The sequence below is a fragment of the Diplotaxodon limnothrissa genome, linkage group LG12 (genome assembly GCF_057381915.1).
Source record: "Diplotaxodon limnothrissa isolate DT_005_m linkage group LG12, D_limnothrissa_male_GT1.1, whole genome shotgun sequence".
NCBI lineage: Eukaryota > Metazoa > Chordata > Actinopteri > Cichliformes > Cichlidae > Diplotaxodon > Diplotaxodon limnothrissa.
The window spans coordinates 38,256,233-38,281,819 of NC_140607.1; the positions used below are offsets into that span (position 1 = coordinate 38,256,233).

The following is a 25,587-nucleotide window of genomic DNA, read 5'->3' on the forward strand; positions in this document are numbered from 1 at the left end:
AGGCGTCTTTGGATGAGATACTGTAAGAAGTGCTCAGATTTATGAGAAAAGCATTATGGAAGCAGTATTTACTGGGTCATGTTTCCTTCTCACCTTTGTTGATCAGAAATCCACGAGATCCCACATACTGTGAGCTCGTTAGCCTCATTGCTTTACATTTTAAAACCAGCAGAAGCACAGAGCTTTGTTGCATCGCTAACATTAGCTAACTTCATTAGCTTTCTAGAGCAATACTGTGACTTCTGCAGGGACAGAGTTTAACGTTGACGTCAGTTTGATTATAATCAGATGAGGAAAGCGCTCGGGGTGAAACACGTCTTTAAAAACAGTCCTGAGTCCAGACTAGTGTTTTAAAACTTTAATTGATCACAGTAAAAGTAGAAAAGAAATCATTTACAATGACCATAGCAAGTGGTAATGATCACTTACCTAGTACATATTTACAGAGAATAAAACAATGAGCTAATTTTTTCCTGACAACATGAAGTAGCAGAAAACAAAAAAGGGCAATTTCCCTAAAATCAGTGTTATTGGTGGTGAGACCTCAGAATCGCCTGCGTGTCTCACGTCGACTGCAGCGTCGTCCCTCCTGTCCAGAGTATTAGAATAAAAACACTACGGTGCTACGAGGTGGAGCCGGCCTCACACCAGAGGGTAGCTGGCTGCGGTCGCAATACCACAGTGGTTCTGTCGGTCTTTGGCCATGTAGATGTAGCCTTTGTCTCCCCACTTCTCACTCCAGCTGCAGAGAGATAAGAAAACAAAAGTCAGGAGGTGACTGGTTTTGGTTCCTTTGTGATGCAGAGACGACGATACAAAGGCCCTGAAACAGTCCTATTTACATTAGAACGACTCTCATGTCAGCAGAGCGTTTTGCATCAGGCTGAGAAGTCTGTGACATTTAGGAGCTTTAACACCAACTGGAAGTGAAATTCATCAGCATTGAAAGGAAGAAGTGAAACTACTCTTGAGTGGATTTTACACACTTGAAGGCCGAGCACGCTGCAGCTGTGAAAGCCTGACTGACCTGTTCTTGACGATCCAGTACTTCTTGCCGTCCACATCTTCTCCCTCAAAGCCGTAGCCCACCAACAGCACGCCGTGGTCCAGCTCCTCGCTGCTGCAATCTGGCTCATAGTAGATTCCTGAAATTTAAAGCCACGAGTCAAACCTGCAGCTCAGTTTGAGCATGAAACCTGACGCAGGAAGATCTCGTCAAGTCAACTACTCCTCTCCTGTCCGTGCATTTTATAAGCTTTAAGTTAAAATGTGTTTTATAACTGGCAAACACCGACCTGACTGGTAAAACTGGAAAGACTCGTGGCCAGCATCAATGGCGACTGAAATGGGTCCAACAGCAGCAACGGCCTTCATCAGAGCATGCTCACTGCCCCTCTTAATGTCTGTGAACCCAGTGTCATTGACAGAGTTGTACTGGGGGTCGTAATGGCACTTCTGGTCATCCTGTAAGAGGGAAGGTGGTGGTGAGTGAGGATAACACTGAGCGCTGAATCAGTGTTCTGTGGTTAGCTCTTTTCTTTAAAAAACTAATAGATGAATTAAATCAGTGACTCAATTATGCCGACAACTGATAAGTAAACTGCTGACAGGTCAGTAAAAGACAAATTACTTCTTTTCATTTGTGCTGAGGACACGTGAGATACGTACGGTTCCCAGGTAAGGGTAGGACTCCTCAGAGTCCAGGCCCTGGTTGTCCTTGACGTACTGGAAGGCCTGGTCCATCAGACCTCCGTTGCAGCCCTCGTTACCCTCGGGTTTGGAGCATTCCACCAAGTTCTGCTCGCTCAGCGACACAATCTTGCCGCTCTTCTTGAACTGCTGACCCTCCAGAGCTCCGGTGGCACTGAAAGCCCAGCAGGAGCCACACTGACCCTGAGGAGAGCAGACAGGACACGATGATGGTGAAGAAATGAAAGCACACAATGTGAGAGTTTTGTGGCTGTAAACTTCTGCATAAACTTAAGAGCAAAGGCAGAGGGGACTAATCGAACGACAGAAAAGAAACGTATACACCCACTTGCTGCACCATGGCCTGTTTACAGTGAGCTGGCTCCACCTGTTTGACAGCACCGAGTGAAAAATGTATGTCGAGGGGCGGAGAGAACAGGCTGTGCACTCATGGAAGGAGGGAGGAGGGGCATTGGTGTGAGTGCAGTAAATAGATAAGCTGACTGCTTGCAGGGTATTTATCTTCTTGCAAAACATTTACAGCAATGCCCTTCAACACATTTGGAACAATGCACATGACATCAGGCTTAATGCAAACAGCTGATGTAAAGAGGTGCGTCTGCATCTCCAGCAATGCAAATCCTGCATTGTGGAATTTTACTGAAGGAAAACAGACCACACTGTGGTCATGAAACCTGCAGGTTGTGCAGGATGACTCAAAAATCACCTAAAGGCATTTATCAGACAGCCACAGCACACCTGATGTGCACCAGTCTGGTTTGTTACAACCACACGAGGTGTCACCTGAAAAAGCCTCCGTCTGCCTCCTACTTGCAGCCTGATCTAGTCTACAGTCTGTAAAAACCAAGGAAGCTCCACCTTAATTACGCATGTGCTGCCACAGGGCCTCGAGCAACCAGGGTGAAAAAAAAAAAAACAGCCGTTACCTGGTCCTTAACGGGAGTCACGTAGCCCTTATCCCTCCAGTCCAGAGAACGAGGGGCCTCCAGGAAGTTGGGCTCCAAGAACAGGGACCCCTTCACCTTTCTCTGTGCTTCATGCTTGTAGCCGTTCATGAGCTGCCTGAACTCCTCGTTGGTCTGTGGGAACAACGTCAGGAATGTAAATAAAGCGACATCATGCTGCACTTTACACCTTCAAACTTCTAGATCACCTTTATTTTTGCATGAGCCATGTTTTCCACTGATATCTGCCTCATTCATCTTTCCAAAGGTTTAAAAGAGCCTCGATAAGTTTCACCATACAAAAGTGTGTGTGTGTGCAAACCGCTGGCTCACCATGTCTCCAAAGTGGTTCATGCCCAGGCGGTAGGTGTGTTTGCCCATGGAGTGCTCCAGGTTGTGCAGCTCGACCTTCTTCAAGTTTTTCTCCCACACCATCCTCCTCCAGCCCTCCTCCTTCTGCAGAGACAAAACTCAGTCAGGCCTCCTCCGCTGGACAGAAGAGCACCAGGTTTTACAGAAAGAACAACAATGCATCACCTCGTGGTATTTTTTAGCGTGCCAGCTCTTCCACAGGTTCCAGTGCTCATCCAGCTGTGGGTCCAGATGGGGGGCTGAGAGGACCGAGCTCAGGCCAACGGCCAGTGCGGCCAGTGCGGCCAGCAGCAGCTTCATCATGGCTCCTACTGCAAAACAAGAAAACAGCGTCAGGATCAGATTTCAGAGGCGCGATTCTGAAGAACTCAGTCCTGGAGGTCTTCGCAGAAACACGGTTACTCAACACAGTCCTTTTCTTATTTATCACAATGACTAAGTAGTAAAACACATTCCCGGCAGCGCAGTCATATCCTTCCTCCCCCCGGGCCAAATGTGGGGCAACAGTTAGGCCAAACACACAAAAGGAGCCCGCTGGATCCCGGGAATAAAAGAATAATAATCATCAAAGTGTATCCAAGAAAATCGATGCTGCCGATTTCCTCATCGCCATTTTCCTGCACATTCCCGAACGGAAACGAGGCCAGACCCCGACAATGAGCAGAGCCTGTTTGTGTTTGTGCAGAGTCACGGGATCGGCTGTCCCGGCGCAGAGCCAAGAAACCGGGCCGTCACCGAAACTACTACCAGGAAACCGAAAAGAAAACCAAAACTTGACCAGCATCCGGCCAGAAACACCACCTGATCCACAGCGGGACGGGGTCCCGGCTTTTCTTAATCTGTTTAACGCGAAGAGGCGAAAAAGCAACGATGGCTGCCACCGAAGCACAAACCGCAGATCACAGCACACACAGCCGAACGAAATACAAAGCGATGGGTGTGATGGAAACAACAGCAAAATGTTGATTATCATCGCTAAAAAAACATTAAATTAAAAACGTGCTAAATTACAGATTTTTAAAACGGACACTGGCACGATGTTTATGCTAGGTTTAAAAGGCGAAAGAAATATCCCACAAATAATTCTGATTAAACTTCCTGTTTCTAAAACGTAACCGTCAGACCTGAAAACGAGATTAAAAACTTCACTTACTCTAAAAACTCTCGACGCTGAAAGTGAAGAAAAATAACCTGCTGCAGTAACGCTGCGCTAAACTTTATAAAGGCTGGACGGACACCCAGCTGCTCCGAGGCTGCCCTGTGATTGGTCCGCTCTTGTTTGCTCCCAGGCTCCGCCCACACGGGGGTCTGATGTCATCATGGCAGCACGTGATTGTCCCCTCACCAGCCTGCGGGTAGCTGTTGTTGTTGTAGATAGTTTTTTAGATAAGCGCGATTTTAAAAAGAATCGATTTAATCAGCGTGTTCTTGTTTGAACGTGTTTTCAGTCGCAGAGCCTCTGATTCATCCCAATGCTGCTCAATACCGCTGATTACAAGACAGAAGTATTCAGGAAAACACTCAAAAGTACACCCAGCAAACTATTAGTAACAATGATTAGTAATAACGATTTATTCTGTGTGTTACTGAAAACACGTCTGCTTTTGTACTTTTATATTTCTGTGGTGTGTGGGGGACTTTTTAAAAAAGTTAAACTGGTAAATAAATATACTGTTACTGAAAGTGTGGATAGACTGAAGTGAAACCCCCACAGAGAACCAGGCCTGCAGGTTTTCTGCTGCATTTGTTGTTTAACCAGAGGAGGAAATTAGAGAAAGGCTTCCAGATTCATCTGCAGACATGTCGTTTTCTTTGTGTGAAACTGCGACTGCAAAAATAGGTATGGACAACAAACACCCACAGAAGGCCTCTCAGTGAGTTTAAAAGTTGCACAACAACAGCAGCCTGAGATGGAGGGTAAACACTGAATGTTTGTTACTGGGTCATAAAGGAGATTTGTAAGGGGGGAAGTGGTGAATCTTTAGTTGTAGACAGTGTTTGTGTATGTTTTAGTATTTTCCTTCAGTGCACCCCGCCAGCACCAAATTTAAGGTTCACTCCAATAATTTTGCCGAAGTAAAAACAGGTTAAATTAATCCCTTTTTAGGTTATTATTTAATAAAAATAAGAGCTGATGATGATAGATGGAGAAGCGTAGATGATATATGATCATATCATTTACTCTGTAAAATGAAGACGGTGCACTCTGCCATCGTTTCCAAAGTATACTTTGTGATCCTTCAGGTGTTAGACTGTAACAGCCTGACAACGACCGCATTAACATACAGAGCAGCAGAGACGGGCCACATGAATATACATGAACACTGACCCTGAGTCAATCAGTGTTCATGTGATTGATAAGACTGAAGGACTCTGAACAGGCAGAGCTGTGATAGTCTGACCTCAGGAATTACATCATGACATTTAGGTTTTTATTACTCTGCAGGTTCAGATTTAAAATGCACGTAAACTGTGATGTTACAACTTTAAAACACAATGTGTGGACGTTTACATATGTTTACATATGTTTACATATGTGCCCACTGTGGCAGGTCCGTGTGAATAAGGGAGCAACTAAAAGCAGCTTCTTCACATGATAATGCAACAGCAACAGCAGTACAAAACTGCTGCACAAACATCAAGTTCGCTCTGGATTCTGGAGGTTTTGCTGGTGTGTCTGTGGTGTGATTTCTGCACGTGTGCTCATCTTAATACCTGGACTCTTACTGGCTGTAGCTCAGATGAGTTCAATTTATTTTCCCGTGTCCAGAATCCTTCCTCACTTGACGTGGCAAAAAACGCTGCCATGGACGAGCTGCTACAGAAACAACAACTTTATAATTTAGGACCTCCGAGATCTTTCGTGCAGCCCATCAACACGAAGATGGATGTTTGGGCCTGAAAAGTGACGCCAAAGCAGAAGTTGCATGTAGTTTGATAACAGTTGTTTCTCTTTCTTTACTTTGAACCCAGCAAACGGGTGAACGCTGGTCGGAGTGTTTTGCTGCCTTTGAGCAGAGCCAGGTTTCATTTCTCCTGCTGGTTTCATCCTTATGCTGCAATACGGCTTTAGTTTCATGTTACCTACATTACTGCAGCGGGATGCTTCTGAACTGCATTTCCCCAAACTGGTTTCAGCACACTGAGTCTAAACCACACAGTTAAATACCAGCAATGCACATCAAACACAGAGTATAGAGTGCCAGCAGCAGACACATCAGCAGTGATTCATCCACATCTGCCCCTCTGTCTGTCATGCATCTGTGTGGTCACTTATAGGAAGCGGTTAAATTAGCGCAGCATCGTTCTTTACTGTACAGCAGTCTAAAAAAACACTGTGTCCTTCCTTGCATGTGTCTCTGCTGCTGAGCACAGCAGGCATATGACTGAATGTGTTGCTCAAGCAGAGGCACACATGACAGCGACTGGCCGAGCGTTTTCTGTGCGGTCATCCACCCAAAGCTTCTCTCAGAGGAATCTGTCAGACACGATAACTTTATCAGCATCTGTTTCCAACAAGTTTATCAAAGAAATGTGATTTAAATCAATCAAGCATGCTGCAGGGGAGCACACACAGTGCTGGCTTATGAATGGATTTTCCTTCATGGGTCACAAACAGCACAGTCTGAGCCATCATGTGGGCCGGACCAGCAAAGAAGCTAACTCCAAATGTTTCTGTGTCACAATAATATTTCAGATTCATGCGTCACCCTCTTACAAAACCATGAACCATCAAAGATGTTTCCCAAATTTGGCCGGTTTGGATGAAGCAAATTTAGATTTCTACATATTTTCTCATAAACACAGATGAGCACAGTAGCAAAGTCAATGCATGGAAGTGAAACAGCTTTTACACTTTGAACTAACTGCAACGTGAGAAAGATTAAGGCAGCGAGGACCAATGAGAAATAAGATCAGAATTAAAACAGCATGGAGTTTGGATGTGCCGCTCTGAGCACGAGAGCCTCTCAGTGTTTTTGTAATGTGCAAAAATGAAACTATGTTTAGTTCCTAAAACTAAAAAAACTCATTATGCAGAATCATTTTATTACTGGCTCATGATGGTTTTATCATTGTGTAATATTTTAATGCTGCGGATGAAGACGTACGGGTGAACTTTGTGAACTGTAAATGTTTCTGTCATCGAGGCGACACATTCCTCTGATTAGGATGTTTAATCAGCTCAAACACTCCGCCGGGTTATCAGCTGCTGCGCGCGTCTGCCGACCTCGAAACAAAGGTTAACACACGGCCAGTGATCAACACAACAGGCCCATCACTCAGTGACACTGATGATTGTCAGTGATTGTTTCTGTTCACAGTCATTCAAACGTCTGCAGTCGTCCAGGAATCGCTGGAGGTGCAAACAGCCTCATTACTCACAGAAACACTGAAGTACTCACAGAAATATTTCAGCACACAAGAGTGAAGTCAAAGCAGCAAAGAGCCGAATGTAGAAATGTGAAATAAAAATCAGGCAAATTTAAATATTCCAAACTTTGAAACTATTAGAATGAGAGAAATTCATTTGCTCTCATTTATTAAAATAAAATAATGCAAAATAATAAAATAAAAATAAAATAACAAAACTGGTGATTAAATTTGATAAAGTAAAAAAAAAAAGAGCAACTCATTAACGTGAAAAAGCAGCAGTCAGATGAAAGTGTGTCCACGGCGTTACGTGAAGCGTGCACGTTACAATCAGCCACGAAGAGCAGAGGTCACATGAGTGTTTGCAAAGAGTCGTAAATGTTTGCTTTCATAACAAAAATGTATTTTTATTTATTTAATTATTCGTGTTTATGTTGCTTCACTTTTTCATTTCAGTCATAATTAATATTTCTTAAAAATATTTTCTTTTTTGTTTGGTTTTGTTCTTTGTGTTTACATTGTTTCATATTTGTGCCAATAAGAACGTGTTACAGAATTATGATGATTTTTAACGTAGTTTCTTCCACATCACAAAAACAGGTTTCTGTTAAACAGTTCACACAGACTTTATTTTCACTGCTCATCTTAAAATGTTTTAATTTGTTCACGTGAAGCAAAAATCTTGAAGAAGCTAACTGTTCCCAGATTTGTTCATTTGGGCTTTATTTACTCGGTCTGTGAAAGAATTAGCGATGCATCGGTGTGTCACACAGGCCCGTTTGGACCACCTTCATGTTTCTGGATTGGGATCATCAGAGTCACTGACGTTTTGCATTTTTGTAGTTTGTTTCCAGTGTTTTCTTTCAGATTTACTTCCTGATGATAATCTTGATTTGAGCTTTTTGTTCATGCAAACATGAAAGACGGTCAGAGGTTCTTAGTTAGCGATGCGTCGCTGTGTTGATTGAGCACGTCTGTAAGCAGAAGGCACAGATTAGGCCTCTACATCCATGTTATGTGGTCATCATGTCTTTATCTTCTGTTTTGAAAACCCCTTAAAACGAGATTTATCGTCTGATTTTGACCAGAACAGTCGGTGAATATTTAGTGGATTAAGGAAGTGCACTGCATGTATGTAATGGAGCGTATGGAGTCAGCTGATGCTTCTCTTGTTTCCAACAAACTTCCCTTTGGCTTTGCTGACAGGAATGAAACCAGTTTGTCTATACATGAAGTCTTTACATCACATCCTCGGATGACCGACACGTTTCAGCACAGTCACATGTCACGCTGGTTTTCATCTGGTCCTGACTGCGTGGAGGTAAACAACAGTGACCATGTTTAGCTGACTTGTACAGTCAGACTCCACAGCACAGCAGCTCCTTTTCTCTTTTTATGAAGGACGTCAGACACAAAGCAACACATGAGAAAAGACGCTACAGGACAAAAAGACAAAAGACAAATCATGGAGACGGGCAAGACCGGAGGAAGTGGAAACACAGCAGATGCAGAGAGGCGCAGAGGTTTCTGGGCCTGAAGAAGTGATCAGAGTGCAGACTTTCAGTTGTGACTCAGTTTTACAAACACGTTTGGATGGTTTCTTTGTCATGTGACTGACTTGGCCATTGCACTGTCCCATCTGTTTACCTGGAGAAGCTGTTGGTTTGCTGTTTGCAGTGCGCTTTGGGTCATTATTGATTCGAGTTCTTCACAGCAAATCAGTTTTGCAACACTTGGCTGAAGCTGAGCAGAGACGTAGCCCTGTACCCCTCTATCAACACGTCATCGATAAACACCGGTGACCTGTGACCTTCGGCAGCCACGCATGGCCATATCATAACATTCCTGCACCATGTTTGACAGATAAAGCTGTAATCAGGTCATGGATTCAATGAATCTGCTTTTTCCTCGTGACCCTCGCGGCCCTTATGGATGTTTGTGTTTTTGAGTGTAATCAGATGTTTGTCGTAAACGCTCCGTATTTTCACTCAGGAAGCGTCTTCTTACACCACCTGCCTCCTCAACAGTGATTTAGATGTTCTGAAGTTGTTTTCTGTTAACCACAGAAATAATTCTGTCGTCTTCTGTGCTCTGTCAGGTTTTTGCTGTTGATGATCCGACTCATGTATCGTTTTAAAGACTCAGATTGTTGATTTGGTCGTTCCTAAAGGTTTCTCCGTCCCTCTCACAGGTTTAGTTTGGATTTTCAGTCTCACTCAGTTGCATCAACGTCTGTTTGGACCTCTTTTTGAAAAGAAACCAAATACGAGATTAAAACCTGGAATCAGCTGAAGATCTTTTATCTGCTCATTGTGTCAAAGAACTGTTCACCAGTCGTTCAACCACTTTTTAGGCCTTGAAAATGTGAGATTATGTTTTAAAATGACCCTAATTTCTCCTTTTTTTAATGCAACGTTTTGTAAAAAACCTTTGAATTAAAGTTAAAATATCTTTGTTTGATTTCAAACCCAGTGTGCTGTTGTACAAAGTAAAACTAGAGTCCAAAAACGTGTGGGCCTAACTGTACATGAAGTGCAGTTAGAGTAACAACAGGCAGTGTTGATGTTCACTGAATTAACTTTGTATATGTGTTAATGTATTCTTTGAGCATTTGCCTAATATGTTACCAGAAGCCAGATGAATAAGAATCAGAGTATTGATATTAAATGTGCCAAAGAAGCATTTTGCAGGTGCTGCCTGTACCAACCAGCACAGACCCTGTAAACAGAACCCTCGGCACACTTTCCCAAATCAAATCAAACAATCCTGCTGTTGCTCAGAATCAGGTGACAGGTTCAGAAACACGTTCAACAGCTCGACTTCTTCTCTACAACAAATATTTCTTAACAACACAGAAAGTTGGGACAGTTTCCAATCGTGAGAGTCTCTGTGGGTGAACTAATGTGACGTCCCTGCTGCTGAAGCTCCACAATGAATCCAGAGGAGTGGAAACAACTCGGTGTGGAATTTGGAGAAGAGCAGGCCTCTGTCTGCAGCCCTTATTTCACAGCAATATCCAAATCTTTCTGATCCACATTAATCCCAGAAGGTTGATTCAGTTCGTCTGGACATATTGTTTCAGTGCAGAAATATTTCATCATTCGATCAGATGACTGACTGCAGGTTTCCCTGTATGTTTGCTTAATGACCAAAACTATCACCAGTGACTAACAGCGCCCATATGGAAAAGAAATAGTACAAAATGATTTACTCATGAAAGTGGCCAGTTTGTCATTACTTTCATATATTGTTTTAGTAAGTATCCAAAACATACAAGATTCATTTATATAATTTTTCAAGGGATCTTATATCTGTTTTCACTCTTGTGTGCTTTTCATACAAGTTTCACACAAGACAGATACAAACATTATAAGATTTATAAATATCTTTTCCATATGGGCGAGCCGTGAGACTGAAAAAGTCTCTACTGAGTGACAAAACGTTTCTCCCACTCAGAGTGATACAGGATGAACTTTCTGGAGCTACATGATCACCACCACGATGTGATCTACATTAAGTTTGTCAAGTAATCCTGCTGCAGTCATCAACATTTTCTCGGTTTTTGCCCGTGTCTTTTTCTGTAAAGCAGAAGCACTCTGTAAAACTAGGACATCTTAGCGTTCACTCACTGTAACCCTGATCAACAAAAACAGGAACAACCGCAGGTTTCTCTTCAGCCACAAAGAGTCAGAAGAATTCCTTCAACTTGCAATGACTTCACTCGTTTCTTTAGAAATAAAAACATTTTTAATTAGAGAAAAAAATTATTCACAACCATCCACATCCTACAGGAGCTTTAATAACTGCTGATATTTATAATCTTTCACTTTTCTAAAGCCCCATTCCTTAAAGACTGCTCAAAGTTGTTTCGCTATTAATTAATCCTAAAATTTACATACATCATTTTATCTTTATTATTAAAAGACTATGTAGCAGCCGTCTTACCTAATTATGGGACGATTTTTAACCTCAACAGTAGCTGAGCACATGTAGAAGCACGGTTTATTTGAAGATTTTCATTGAGGATTTAGAGTGCATCGCAGTGTAGCGCTAAGTTACAAACCATCTTCTTATGGCCTCTGGTGATGGACTCACCTTTGTGTTTATCCTGCTAGATAAACAGGGCACTGCAGTGGTTTGAATCGTATCTTACACATTACATTGTGTTCATGTAAACAGGGAGTCTTCTTCATATGTAAAAGGTTGTCATGGAGTTCCACAGGGTTCTGTGCTAGGACGAGTATTTTTTACAGTATACATGCTACATTTAGGCAATATCATTAGAACCAGAAGCAGATGACATAAGTAAAACAATTAAACTACAAAAATATATACAAAGACCCTTTTTGCATATAAGTATATGGCCAGCAGGCACCAGTATATGTATATGAAGACCGTGATGGATCTTGGAGACTTTTTACCAGGATATACAAACATATATTGTATTTTCCACACTATAAGGCGCACTTAAAATCCTTGAATTTTTCTCAAAAATTAACAGTGTGCCTTATAATCCGGTGTGCATTATGTATGAATTCTTGTTGTGCTTATTTACTTTGAACTGATTTTATGTGGTACATATATATAAATCAGTCAAAAAATGCTTTAGTATGACTTTGGTAAGCTCAGAAGCCGCGCCGCTTGATGGCTTGGAGCATTACGGCTGCTGTAGTCAGGAGCCTCGTGGAGTAATCTGGGTCTAAAACTCCGTTACTTCATATCGCAAAGTCAAACGAACACTGCGACATCACTGAGAGTTAAAAACTATCTAAATTCTTTCATCTTCAATAAAATGATCAGCGTTGCTGCTTTACCAGGTGTAACAATTAAGTTTAACATCCAGGCATCCATGAAAACAGGATTTATTACATTTAACGGAGTTAGAAGTTAGCAGGAAGTTAGCTCGCTAGCTTCCACCTAAACATGATATAGCATGTTCTGACTGAGAGACTTCTGAAAGAATTCAAACGTACAGCTCTGCTATAAACAGCAATGACGATTGTAGGGTTACTGAAGTTTGGCTAGCTGCTATATAATGATGTGCTACATGGTGGCTAGCTACACAGCTATGTTAGCATAAACAGTGAAGCTGGAGGATGAACGCTAACACTTTTCCACTCGATAAAAGTTAACGTGAGGGTTCCCGATGGTTAGAGACAAATACAGTCGCAAGGCAGGATGCTGTAAACGGACCAAACTTCAGTCAGGAGAACAACTGAGATAATCCATCCACAATACGAGGTTAGTCACTGCAACAACATGGGAATAGAGCAGCTGCCAGAGAATTCAGCATTAATGAATCGATGGTACGGATGTGGAGGAAGCAAGAACGAGTTCAGTTCAGTTGACTTATCTGTTTTGTTTCGCTTAGCGCCTTATGGTCCAAAAAAATACAGTATGTAGGTTTGCTTACTTAGAAAAAAACAGAATAATGTAAAATTGGATCTTACTAAAGCTTCTTACAGACTGCAGTGTGTAAACTTTCTTTGAACGTTGTGCCTGAAAAGTGTTCGGTCAGTGCAAACTGCAAAGATGTTTTTGGAGCTCATCTTTAAAGTAAAGTCAGGTGTGTCAGTCCTTTGATTGATACGTGTGCACACACAGACAGACAGGCTCCTGCTAATATGAGCAACCGAACTGCACATTAGAGTCACTGAACTAGCATTAATCAGCCCACCTGTGCTGGCACGCTGCACCTGTACAGTCTACTACGAACACTTAAATGATGCAACCACACTGGCATTAGGTAAAGAATTTATTATAAAATGTATTACACTATAAAGTGTCAGCAGTACTAAGAACATGGCATTCCAGGACATGCTAAGGATGTAACATAAATAGCAACAGAAAGATTTGTGCAATGCGGCGATTATTCTCCAAGGAGGAAAAGTCACCCGACAGTAAAACCGAGTCGGTCCCTCCTCGTCGACAGAAACATCTCAACCTCAGCAGAAGCTTCCAGGGAGAAGACAAACTCATCATAGTGATTCTCAGTTTTTACAAAACGATCCTCTGAAACACAGAAGAGTCTCTTCCCTTTCCAAACGCCACCTCTCAGCTCGTGTACTGTACAAGGCAGAAAGAGGAATGAACGAGTGTGTTTTAGGCACACAACATTGGCAATGATTATACACAACTCCGACAACAGCTTCAATAAAAAACAGAAAACTCAAATCGCGTTTCAGATCAGTTTGGGACATTTCCTTTCCTCGTGTTCCTGCGCACATGTTGGCGTCTTTGATTCATTTTTATTGTCACTATATGTTTAGGAAAGATGTGCAGTACATTCATTTTTGCCTCAGCAAAAAACAAACAGCTTAACAAAAAGCTTTGAGTATTTACATCACAGCTAACAGTTTGCTGTGTTGATTGGCGAGAAGAAAGTTTAAATCTGTGAACAGATGGTAACACTGGAGGAAAGAAGCTGACAGCAAATACTGCACTCTGGCACGGAGCTCGTCTTTACACAGCGCGTCCTGAAAAAGTCCTTTACATCCGTCAAATGTAACTTCAGGAGTGAAACCGTCCGACGCACACGTGCGCTGAAAAACAAGCTGTTTTCTTCTTCTTCAGGTTCAGAGTGAGGGGCACAAACGTTACAAAACACCAGCTCGCACAAAGTGAAAATGCTTTTCTCTGACATTTCTGTCATCAGCAGCCTTTGGCCTTTTTCAGCTAACAATACTAACATCACGCCGCCGCTTCCCTGTGCTTGTGCTGACCGCGGCCGGGCTGCGGCTTCATGCTTCACAAAGACAAACTGAAAGAAGGCATGAAGCCACGCGCGGCCCGCCGACAACGAAGCTCAAATTTAGCTTGACAGAGGTGGCGTGGATGCCACTGTGCAAAACTCTGACCGCGGACGGCAGCTTGATTAATGATGCCCCTGCGCCGGCGATAACGCTTTAAAAACCTGATGAGGAGGCATCGAAGAGGCGCGGCGTCAGCGTCTACTGTAACCGGCTGCTCGTTTAAGAGAAGTACAAAAGTACAGAAACCAACCCAATTATAAAAAAAAAATCACCTTTCTGATTAGAATTTAGCGTTTTAGTGAAACTTTCTATTCAAAGTACTCAGCGTGAGGGCGTCCTCAGCCCACCCTGTGATGGGTTAAACATTTGCTTTGCAGCTTGTTACACTTTAGAAAGGTCAACATCACCCAATACGACACAGTCCTTTAGAAAACCCTCCTTTTCCTGTAAAAATGGCTACGCTTCCCTTTGTGTGAATGAAAGATGATGTTTACAGAAACACTGATGTTTACAGGTCCCAAAGTTTCCCTGGAGTTTTCAGGAAAAGGAAGAAAAGGAATCGCAGATATTAAAATGCGAGTACAAAGCAGAACGTTCTGTTTCTAACACCACAGAGACGGGATATACCTAATATCTTAGGCACTGAAGCCCCGCCCACCTGCTATTCTGACCTACTTTTAGAGAGGGGCAGCCAATCCGAGGAAGGCTAGCTTAAAGAGAAAGGGGCAAAACCAGCTTGTTTCAGGCCGAGCGGCTGCACTAAGGCCCAGCAACAGATAAATGCGCATTAGTTTGCACTGTGGATCATGCAAAGCTGCTCTAATACACCAGACTGCTGTTACCAAGTAAGCTGCTCTGGATTGGCAAAAAAAAGTTCTCTTGAATATGCAAATGACATTTACATTGACATGGTTTGATATGATGTGCACTCAGAAATCTGTTTATCTGATACAAGTCGATGCTTAACTTGAGCACAATTCTGAAGCTCCGGGGAAATCACAGCTGCACACGTGCCAGAGGTCTGAACAGCGATCTGAAAACAGCAGCTGTGATGGTGAAGGTGAGGTTTGACTTAGACTGTCTGAGTCCAGCAGACTTTAAAGTCCAACTGGAGACCAAAACTGTAATAAGACAGAGTTTATTCAAAGACCTTCACGGGAAGTTCTGGGACCTGTAAAGGTTTCAGCTGTTGGATGGAAGAATACAGAAATCTGAACTGAGGATTAGCAGGAACATCAACAAACACACCAATCAAACATGAAGGAAATGGTTCCACCCACTGCTGACACGTGTCGTCTCCACACATCTGTGTGCGTTTGCTTTTGTGAAAAGTGAAACAGCACGAGACCAGGTCTCCTTTATTTTTATACAACATGGTCTTCTTCGTGTTAGTGACAGCCGCCAGATAAATAGACGTGTTAGAAACTCATTTTACTTTTATATCAACAAGGCACAGTTCTCCAAACATCTGGAAAAGACTTCTGCTTTGTACCAATGAGACTGGCTGTGCTCTTCAGGGAGGTAGAAGGCCACCAAGGCACTCTGAAAGAAATGCTGTAAATGTATTAAACGCTAAGCTGAACGACCAAATTTCACATCAGTAAACCAGACGCGAGGAGGGAGCTGATATTAGATGTAAGCGATGGATGGAGCGAGCAACACGACACACACTCAGCCCTCGGGTTCGAGCCACACGTGCAGCTGCCATGTTTCTGACCACACGTGGAGATTAGAAAATGGCGCTGTTCCTTGGAGTGAGACTGGAGTGTGCGTGACAGCAGGAGGGACGTTAGGAAGCAGCAAACAACAAGATAGAAAGAGAAGAAAAACACAGAATTCCTCTTTGGAGCTCGGAGCGTTCGGTTCTTTCACGACATTCGTAGTGGGAGGAAAGCTCGGCTGTACAGGTGTGGAGAGCACAAACACAACATCTGGTTTGCACGGCAACAAAACGGAGCGATTAAAGTGTGAGCAGCTGGACCGGAAAGATTGCACGAGTCCGTCGTGTCAGAGCGACCTCCTGACGTCTGGCGGGGACAGCGAGCCCTCAGCGGGAAATGACGGAGCTGATGGAGTTGTACGATGTGCCGCCGTTGCAGGTTGGCGGGTAGCCGTTGGCGGCTCCTCCCAGCGCCTCCGTGTTAACCTTAAACACGGGCGACGCTTTGAGCAGGAAGTCCGCGGCGTCGCGCCGGCCGAGCTCCCTCAGCTTCGCCATCAGTACGCCGACCCTGCTGCCCGCTCGCCCGCTCCACTCCTGCAGCAGAGCCGCCGTCGGGCTGGGCTGCAGCGCGGCCTGCTGGGAGTCCGAGTCCAAGTCCAGCTCAGAGGTGCCGTTTGGAGTCCCGTTGCTGTATTTGGCCACCAATTCAGTGAGGCCCAGGTTCATGGCCAGCAGGCACCAGTCTTTCCCCATGGCGTCTGGAGGGTCCAGCATGCGGCACAGCTTCCGGCGAGCCAGCAGCGGCACGTCCGATATGTGGACGTCCGTTCCCAGAATCCCCCGCTGGTAAATTTCAGCGCAGCCGAACGCCAGGATGCTGCTGAAGCTCTCCCGATAGCCGCCCATGGTGTTGGTGAGCGAGGTCTCTCGCTGGACTTGAGCCCGGAAGAAGTCTTTGGGTTGGTAGACCATGATGGGGGCGTGGTGTTCCCGCAGCTGCTGAGGGCTCAGGTAGTATTTGGCGGTGAGCTGTCCGGGCAGCGTGGAGGCCAGCAGGTTCTCTGTTATACTGCAGAGGGTGTCCAGCAGGGTGTAGCACTTGGCCCGCTCAGAATCATGTCCACGGACCTGAATCTCCACACCCTGCCCGTGGTTGACCAGGAGGATCATGGCCTCCACTCCTGCCTGGCTCACTTTGGCGCCGTTGGTCCACAGGTGAATATCTCCATCGTTGTCGTCGGCGCCGTCCTCCTCGGGCTTCTGCTGGTGGCTCCAGCGACACAGGTTCACCTGCAGCTTGTGGAAGAGGCCGCAAGGGAAGGGAGTGAGGTGCTCGGCCGGGACGATTCGGACGCCTCCGTAGAGCAGCGACTCCTCCTCCTCCTCTTCGGTCCAGGACCGGTGGAGGCCGTTTGTCTTGATGAGTGCGGGAACATCCACCATGGTGGGGTTGGTGACGTCCCGGGCGCAGACGTCCATGGCATCCAGGATCTGCAGCAGCTCGTCCACGTCGCTCTCAGGCGCCAGGGCCTGCACCTCCTCCAGCCTGTAGCGCCCCCTGTAGTGGTGGATGGCTTTGGGCGTCTCCACGGAGAGCAGCTTGCCGAGGATGCTGCTGCAGAGCCATCGAGGCTCCAGCAGGACGACGTCCTGCACCGTCTCACTCTGCATGATGTTGATCTGTGGAGGAGACGAGGGAGAAATGTGAGCACGTGGACGTTTATCAGAAAAATTTATGTCATGAGACAAAGACAGAATACAGAAAGAAGCTAATAAATATTTAAGGAACAACATTAAATGGAACTTTTGCTTTATCTGTGAAAAACATGCAAATAAATAAATAAATAAAGTTTTGGTTCCTCATTCAGCTTCCTGAGCAGAGGCACACAAACAGAACACAGTGTTCCTGCTGCTGTTCTCACAGATGAAAACCATCTGGTTTGGTTTATTCAGGAGCCTGCAGTGCCCCCTGCTGGCACTCAGGAGTAAAACACCGACTCCTTTTGCCTGCTCCTGGTCAAACACTCACCTCTCCCATGCTGTGGAGCTGCAGGGCCAGCGTGCGCAGGTGATCCTGGCTCACCAGCGGGTTGATGTGCTCCTGCACGTCACTGACAAACTGCTGCCACGACATCAGCTGGTTGGGTCCGCTGAGCTTCCTCCAGGTCGGCAGAACGGCCAGCAGACGCTCCGACAGCAGCGTCATGGGACTGCACCTCTGCAGAGACGGAGAAGGAAGCGGCGACAATAAACGACCACGCTACGTTTGTTCAGGTATGAGGACATTTAGAAACAAGAGGACACGGGGAGTGAGAGTCTGCAGAGCTCACGGAGACGACGCTGGCTCGAAGCTCCTGCAGGTGACTCCTCAGCAGCTTCATGTCTTTAGAGTTTGAGGCTCCAGCGTCCATCACAAACAGTTTGTCACTGATCTGCAGGTCGTTCCCAAACCTGGACCGAAAACCAAAAACACCAAACTTTGTAACAAATCACTGAAATCTGTGTGATTAATACGTCTAATTTATTCTCTGCAGGGATTCTTTGAGGTCGCATCGACTGTCTTGACAAAAAGCCGCTCGCTTTTTTACTCATCAACATAATCTCCGCTGACTGACGGCACTTTAACTTTTTCAAACATAAACATCAAAGCAACATTAAAAGATTCTCAAGCTCTCCTCACTCTAGATCTGGTTTTACAAAACATTAGCTCTGCTGTGTTAGCAGTGAAACTGCTGAATTTGCTATCTGCTGTCTGATCAGTAAGGCTGAGACGTACGCTCGCTGTGACCGGATCATGTGACTGACGTGATTTAAGCTGGCACCGCTCGGTGCAGTATGGAGAGGAGGTGCTCTTCACCTGTTCCTGACTTCCTTGAGCAGCGCCCTCTCTTTGTCGTAGCTGAACTCTCCGGAGAACGCTCTGGGAACGTCGGCGAGGTCGGCGTGCGTCGCCACCAGGACGACCGCGAGAGGCTGCTGGATCCGACCACCGAAAGCTGAAGAAAAGTTAAGATTGTGAACCGTCACAGTAGACAGCTTATCATGATCAGGTTGTGTTGAGGTTGTGTAACTGTCTGGCTGCTGCAACAGCAAATGTAGTTCCCACAGCCTCGCACGAAACTGTTTAAATGAAGCTTCAAAAAGGCCAAACTCTTGGCGAAGTATCAGTGAAAACTCATATTTTTCTCCAATTACTCAGGAAACAAAGACTTTCAAACCTGCCGACTCTCTATCGTTGCAGCTTCTACTTCCTGTCTGCAGATCTGCTCCTAACCTCAAACATATCGATGTTTTTAAGAAAAAGATTAAAGTCGACCATCCACCGACCGCACGAAGGCAGTAGATGGTTGGTCTGCTTACAGATGCTTTCCTGCGGCAGGGTGAGGGCCTTCAGCAGGTTCAGCCAGTAGGTGATGTGGCCCAGCTGGGTCTCGTACGGCTCCTCCAGGCTGAACAGGACCACGTGGATCGCTGTGACATCGTTGGCCGCAAAATAATCGTAGGTGCAGTAGTAGACCGGGTTTCCAGAAAACTCCCACACGCTGAAATCTCCCACGCCTACAGAGAGGGAGCCGAGTGAGCTTTGCTTGAATTTCACACACAGGTTTAACCGTGAACGTCCTCCGCGGGGATCCTCGCGGCTCTCACCGTGGATGTTGGCGTGCTGGATGTCGATGGCCTTGGTGGCCTGTTCGTCAGCCGCAGACAGAGCGCTGTGCACGGGGGAGAAGACCTCCAGCACGCCTTTGGTCAGGCTGGGCTCAAACATCATGCTGCGACTCCTCACGCTCACGTTCTCACAGCCGGGGTACAGGTTGGAAATGCTCACCGACACTGAACACAGACATGGAGGAGAAACCATGACAACCACCGGGACTACTTTCAGTTAATGCAGAATTTTTACTGATTTTTATTTAGCAGGGACACACAGGAGAAGCAGAGAACCTGCAGCACTATATTGCTGTTAGATCAGGGAATAAATCCTGACTTTTGGCTCCACAGTTTGAGCGGTGATGGTGTTTAAAGACACAGCGGCTGGTTTCTGCTCTCAGAGGTTGTTGTTCTGATCTCTGCTGTACTTCAGCGCGCGATCGACTGTGACTAACGCTCAAAGTATTTCAGATTAAGTGCAGATGTCTCTCTCTGCTGCAGCAAACACATCTGCATCATCTTTACCAAATAACCGCCGCTTGCAAACACAGGGGGGCGCCATTTCACTGCTAATGAATCCACTCTGCAGGGACAGTTTGGATTTTCGGGACCACACCTACAGCTTGTTTTTGAGGTCTTAATCACAGTAAAATGACATCCTGGTCTTTGGGTGATCACAGACATCAGTGTGACATCATCGCTGGTGTAAAGAGCTGGAGGAGAGAAGATGTTTGAGACGGACGAGTGAGCGTCTGCGCGGATAAATCGGGGAAAACGCCAGACGCACGATGGTTGTTCACAGCACAGCGAAGGACAAGTCAGAAACTCAGGCACATCTGGACACACATCCACAAAACAGATGTTTATTTCATCCGAATGTTTTCATTTCTGATGGGATTTTATACTTCAATAAAGAGATTGTAAAGTATTAGTGGCTGCAAATCTTTTAATTCCAGTCGTTGAGAGGCCAAAACCTTTGTTAGATGTGCATTTTGTGAAAAACCCGTGTGTGTGTGTGTGTGTGTGTGTGTGTGTGTGTCTCGTTTTCCTCTCTGCACTAACATAAAAGCTGCCTCCGCCATTTCACAGTCGGCTGTCACGGCTTCAGTTTGAACATGCAAGCGTCTGCTCGGCACTGCAGACGACGATGATGAAGACTTTATCCTCCACCAACTGGCAACTGCAGAAAACAATGAACCCATCTCATCTTCTCTCATCCTAAACGTGAGGAAAATGTTCTCACGTCCTGGTTTTTGTGATCGGTGTAAAATGAGTGAAATCCTTAAAGCCAACAGGTTCCGCTCATTTTCTCGACGTGGAGAGAAAAAGCTGTTTTCATGCCGTTTAACGTCGGGCGGTTCAGAGTTCAGTGAAGCGAAGCTGCTCATATCTTCTCTCGCTAACAGGCCTAAAAAGAGCGCTCCTTTTACCGAGGAGCACCTTTCACGACGAGGCCTCTCATTAATGGAGCTCCGCGACATTTCAAAGTTCGCTACAAATAAGGAAATAAAAGAATATATCAGCGCACGCCGAGGCTGAAAGCCACAAAATCAATATGCAGCGTTCAGCGGTCTCGGGAGGCGACGCTAAAATATCGACACTTGTGTTTCTTTGTCTTTGGCTGGATTCACGTCACGTATCGCTGCAGAAACAACAAACGGTCGATACGGACCAGCGCTGACTCTTTGAGACGCCGGCAGGCTCACAGACGGAGGAGTCGGCTAACGCACCTGACCGTTATCAGCCCGGGCGTCACGTAATGGCTGCAAGCAGCGCATAACAGAGCAGCTAAAGGGGAGAGGAGGGCAGGCAGGCAAGACACTGAACACGTCGCCACTGCACTTTCCTGAAAACCACGAACACCTCACAGACCTCAAGATACCCGAGCCTCAGAGCAGCACCTGAACGGTTTCCCTCAGCAGACAGTTGTTCCATTTGTGCTCATCTATCATTTACTCCAGAGGACATAACGAGGAGAACTGATCAGCTTTTATCAATTTCACCCTGTGAGATTCAAACTGCATCTCAGTACGAGACTGTGAGGGCTCATGTTCATGCTCACATCAGAGCAGCAACAACAGCTGCGTCTACAACGTGGATAAAACAAGACATTTAATAAAATGACTCACGCTGAAGTTTTCTGAGACAGATGTGCCAGGGAGACGCCTCCTCTGATTAACTGCACTCCTCACAAATAAACGAAGGAGTCTCTGTGTGTCTTTCTTTGCTTATCCCAACCAACATTCGCATGTGTAGCCGAAGGGTGATTGGAGGGGGTGGAGCCTTTCAGAGCTGTCACCAGGTGACACACACCTGTCTGTACCTGCACAAACTCAGGATCTTCTTGCTGTGAGGGGGCGGTGCTAACCGCTGCGGCAGTGAAAGCATTAATGCTGAGCTGGTGACGACGCGACTCCACCTGTCTGTCACCTACCGGGAGGTTTGGAGTTGACGGGCGAGTTGGGGTGCCGGGCCGCGTTGGTCATGCGCGTCCTCCTCCTCCTGAAGAAGCTGCGCAGGATGCCGCACTTCAGAGACTCCAGCAGCGTGCTCTTCCCGGCTCCCGAGTGTCCGAAGAGCTTGAGTTTGATCCGGGGCTGGACCGTCTGAGTGGGCCGCAGCTGCTGGATGTAGCTCAGCTTGTGGTTGTCCTGACCCAAAAACACACCACAGAAGAAGACATCGACAGCTCAGGTCACAGACACCTGTACACGACTCCCACAAGGCCCCAAAAATCACATGACACATTTCAACTAATCAGATTTTGTGCTGCTGCACATTATGTCAGCTTCAAACTGCAGAAAAGCTTATTTAAAAATACACATCAGCGTATTGTGTTGAAGAGATATCAGCTGATGTGGAACCAGAGCTGGGCTGTACTTTAGCTCAACGCCACAGGCAGCAGTGTCAGCTCCATCCAACAAATTCAGTTCATTCAGTGTTATTTACACAGCACCAAATCACAACAAGAGTCGCCTCAAGGTGCTTTACATTGTAAGGTCGACCCTACAATAATACAGAGAAAACCCAACAATCATATGACCCCCTATGAGCAGCACTTTGGCGACAGTGGGAAGGAAAAACTCCCTTTGAACAGGAAGAAACCTCCGACAGAACCAGGCTCAGGGAGGGGCGGGGCCATCTGCTGTGATTGGTTGGGGAGAGAGAATCAAAATCACTAAATCGAGCTAAATGTCACCACTTAGCTCTGCGGTGACATCGCAGCTGCAGGTGAAACTCTGCCCCCTGGTGGTGACAGAGAAAAGTTTCATGCACAGGTTAGCTATCTCACAGCTGAGCAGGTGAACCATAAACTGAGGATGTGAGCTCCGCCTGCAGGCGTCTGTCTACCATTCATTGGACAGAGTGGTTAAAAACAACGCAGGAAGCTTAAATGCTTTTATTTTGGTGGATGAACAGGAGAGTTCCTGTGACTCAAACAAAACGTTCCATATCTTATGTGTCTATAAATACTTCAGTTATAAAACATTTAAATGTGACAGCATTGAAACGCCGTGGCTGTGAGCGGCGTTACAGGAGACGCTTTCTTCCAAACATCATCGATTCTTCGGGCTACGAGGACGGTTTTTAAAACTGCTCTTAATGTTTTTGTAAAAATGAAACAGTGACTCAGCCGCAGGAAACATTTACAACAAAAGCCAGCTGCTTGCTCACGCCGCCGTAGATCTGACAGCTCGATGGAGCCGTTTAAGACGTTTCTCTAACCATCCAATGAGTCACGCATCAGAAGTGGCCCCAAACGCTGCGAGCGGATACGTGGGATGTGAACGCGCTCCTAATCCCACCTGGGTTATGCTAACGTGTCAAAAAATAATTCATTTCCAATTTCAAAACGTGTGATTCACAGAATCCGGCTTTAAAACGAACGAGTTCTCGTTTCAAGCCGCCGGGTTTCTCCCCCTCTTGGTTCTCGACAAGTCGGCCTTTTCAAACGTGCCAAAGTGTCTGAGATTAGCCCAGCATGTGCAGAGGGCGGCTGTTTTCACAGCTGCTGCTTCATGTTTTCACCGATTCTCAGCAGGTTTTCTAGAAAAAAAGAGACGTCGGCATCACGTAGCTTTAGACGAGGAGTCTGAGCGTGTCCTGGTAGCTGTGACCGGGAACACCGGACGCACACACGCCGCTGTGGAGGGTGAAGCTGATCGTCATGGAGATGAAAGGTTTGGCTTTCACCGAGTGTTCGTCCTTTCACGTGTCGAGCAAACTGCGCCCCAAAGTCTAAAAACGGCGGATCGCTAAAATCTAACACCTCCCGTCTTCCCGAGACGTCTCTCTCCACACCTCTGCACCGAAATAGACCAAGTGTGACGACTGTGAAGCCCGACTGTGCCTCATCACCCCCACCATCATCATCATCTGCACTTCCTAAACCACGTTCACAGCATCACATCATTTTTTTTTATAGCCTCATTCTTCAAACAAGCTCAGCTGACACAACTTGGTTGAACACATCAGTCCAACTCGAGCCTTTTGAGCCTTCTTCTTCCTCTTTACCTTTTTAAGCTTTCCCAGCAGTGACACGACGTGCTCGTGATGTTCGGCCGAAGCCAAATCCTCCGCCGTCTTTCCATCCTGCAGGAGGAAAACAAAAGTCAGGTCTTTAGTAAACATCACATCTCCTCTGGCTCCTCCTCAGCTCCACTGAGGACATTCGTTTTCTGGAGTTTTTATAATGAAAAAGGAGCTCGAGCACAAAAAAGAGCTTCCTGTTAAACCAGTTCAGCAGACGCTGCTTTTACTTTAACTGAGTGTTTCCCCCAAACTTACATCACGTGTTCAACCAGTTTAGATCAGAACCAGCAGATTAGATACACAAATCATTTATATTTGTATATTTATTTACTTGTTCATCATAACAGGAAATTCAGCAGATATTTTGTTTTGATCGATGCTGACGTCTGCTGTTAGTGATTTATTAGTCAGCTGTTTTCATTTAATGAATGTTCTCCAAAAACGTCGACATTTACATAAATCAGATCGATGCGCCTGAAGTGACCTTTATTAGTTATGACAGTTATTCCTCATCACGCAGCGTCGTCTCTCAGCTGATGTCAGTGGATTAATTACACGCACGCACGCACGCACGCACGCACGCGCACACACACACACACGCGCGCGCGCACGCACACACGCACGCACGCACGCACACACACACACACACACACACACACACACACGCGCACGCACACACACAGGTTACTTTCCCTCTCTGCTCCAGCGCTCCGACACAAACACCACATTCCTGACAGCGTTCATGTATCTGTCACTGTCCGGCTTGGCTGACGCTCCGCTGGGAAAACCTGCACGGACGCCTGAAACGCCCACAGAGCGCCGCCTCCTCCCAAACAGCTCGTCGTGACGATCGGACTTCGACATCGTCGACCTCCCGAGCCGACTGGATTGGGCAAATGAAGTCTGAGCATTTAGACGCGTGGACGCTCTCGCGGTGCTCGCCTCACACAGATGGCTGAGTGTCACGATTATTACTACTGATGCCTGGCAGTGACAGATGAACGGCTGGCGTTATGTGAGGAATATTAGATCATCCACAGTATTTCCAGCCCAGACTAAATATCTGCTGAAACGGAAGCTCGGGAACGACGAGTAACGGTGAAATCGCAGAGGCTGGAATGATTTGGAAGAATATTTCAGCCTCCACAGAAAAACCAGGCAGAGATCACAGAGGCACCGTTGTCCTCCCTGACACTGAATTATACATCCCAGTGTGCGCTCCAGATGAAACATGCACAGCACATCAGCTGCCATACAATATTAACATCCCGGGAACGCAGAGAGGGAAAAAGCTCAGCGCGGATCGTCTGCTGCTGGAACCAGATCAATTCAATGGAATGAAAGAAAGAACATAATGCATCAGGATCGAGCAGAATTAGATTTGAGGCTCTGAGACGAGTTTCAATGACAGATGGACAAAAACACGTTACTTCTGATATCGGCGGAGAACGCTGGAAACATCTGGAAATCATATCTGAACAGGCTGAAAACATCTGCACAATAACAACTGAGGTCATGTTGTGAGCTCTGGCAGGAGAAGCAGGGAGGCGCCCGTGATGGAGGCTGACGCGCCGACCCTGACGTGCTGAAG

General features: G+C 45.9%; 2 protein-coding genes across 3 annotated transcripts in view; both read right to left on the reverse strand.

Annotated features, from left to right (window-relative positions):
- Positions 1-349: 349 nt before the first annotated feature.
- ctsla (cathepsin La) lies at positions 350-4,263 on the reverse strand. The gene is made up of 8 exons (XM_085367609.1): positions 4,180-4,263; positions 3,192-3,337; positions 2,988-3,110; positions 2,637-2,789; positions 1,669-1,893; positions 1,296-1,464; positions 1,028-1,145; positions 350-742 (listed from the first exon to the last, which is right to left on the reverse strand). The coding sequence occupies exons 2-8, from the start codon at positions 3,327-3,329 to the stop codon at positions 643-645; spliced, it is 1,026 nt and encodes a 341-aa protein (XP_085223735.1). The 5' UTR covers positions 3,330-3,337; positions 4,180-4,263; the 3' UTR covers positions 350-642.
- Positions 4,264-13,181: 8,918 nt separating this feature from the next.
- Positions 13,182-25,587, reverse strand: part of dapk1 (death-associated protein kinase 1) — a 66,200-nt gene continuing 53,794 nt past the window's right edge. For both annotated transcript variants that reach the window (XM_085367586.1, XM_085367587.1), the window contains 8 exons: positions 23,979-24,056; positions 21,898-22,114; positions 19,461-19,646; positions 19,173-19,370; positions 18,670-18,808; positions 18,143-18,263; positions 17,842-18,030; positions 13,182-17,492 (listed from right to left, as the gene is read on the reverse strand). In XM_085367586.1, coding sequence (XP_085223712.1) covers positions 16,197-17,492; positions 17,842-18,030; positions 18,143-18,263; positions 18,670-18,808; positions 19,173-19,370; positions 19,461-19,646; positions 21,898-22,114; positions 23,979-24,056 — 2,424 coding nt within the window. In that variant the 3' untranslated portion in view covers positions 13,182-16,196. The remainder of the gene's footprint in view (positions 17,493-17,841; positions 18,031-18,142; positions 18,264-18,669; positions 18,809-19,172; positions 19,371-19,460; positions 19,647-21,897; positions 22,115-23,978; positions 24,057-25,587) is intronic.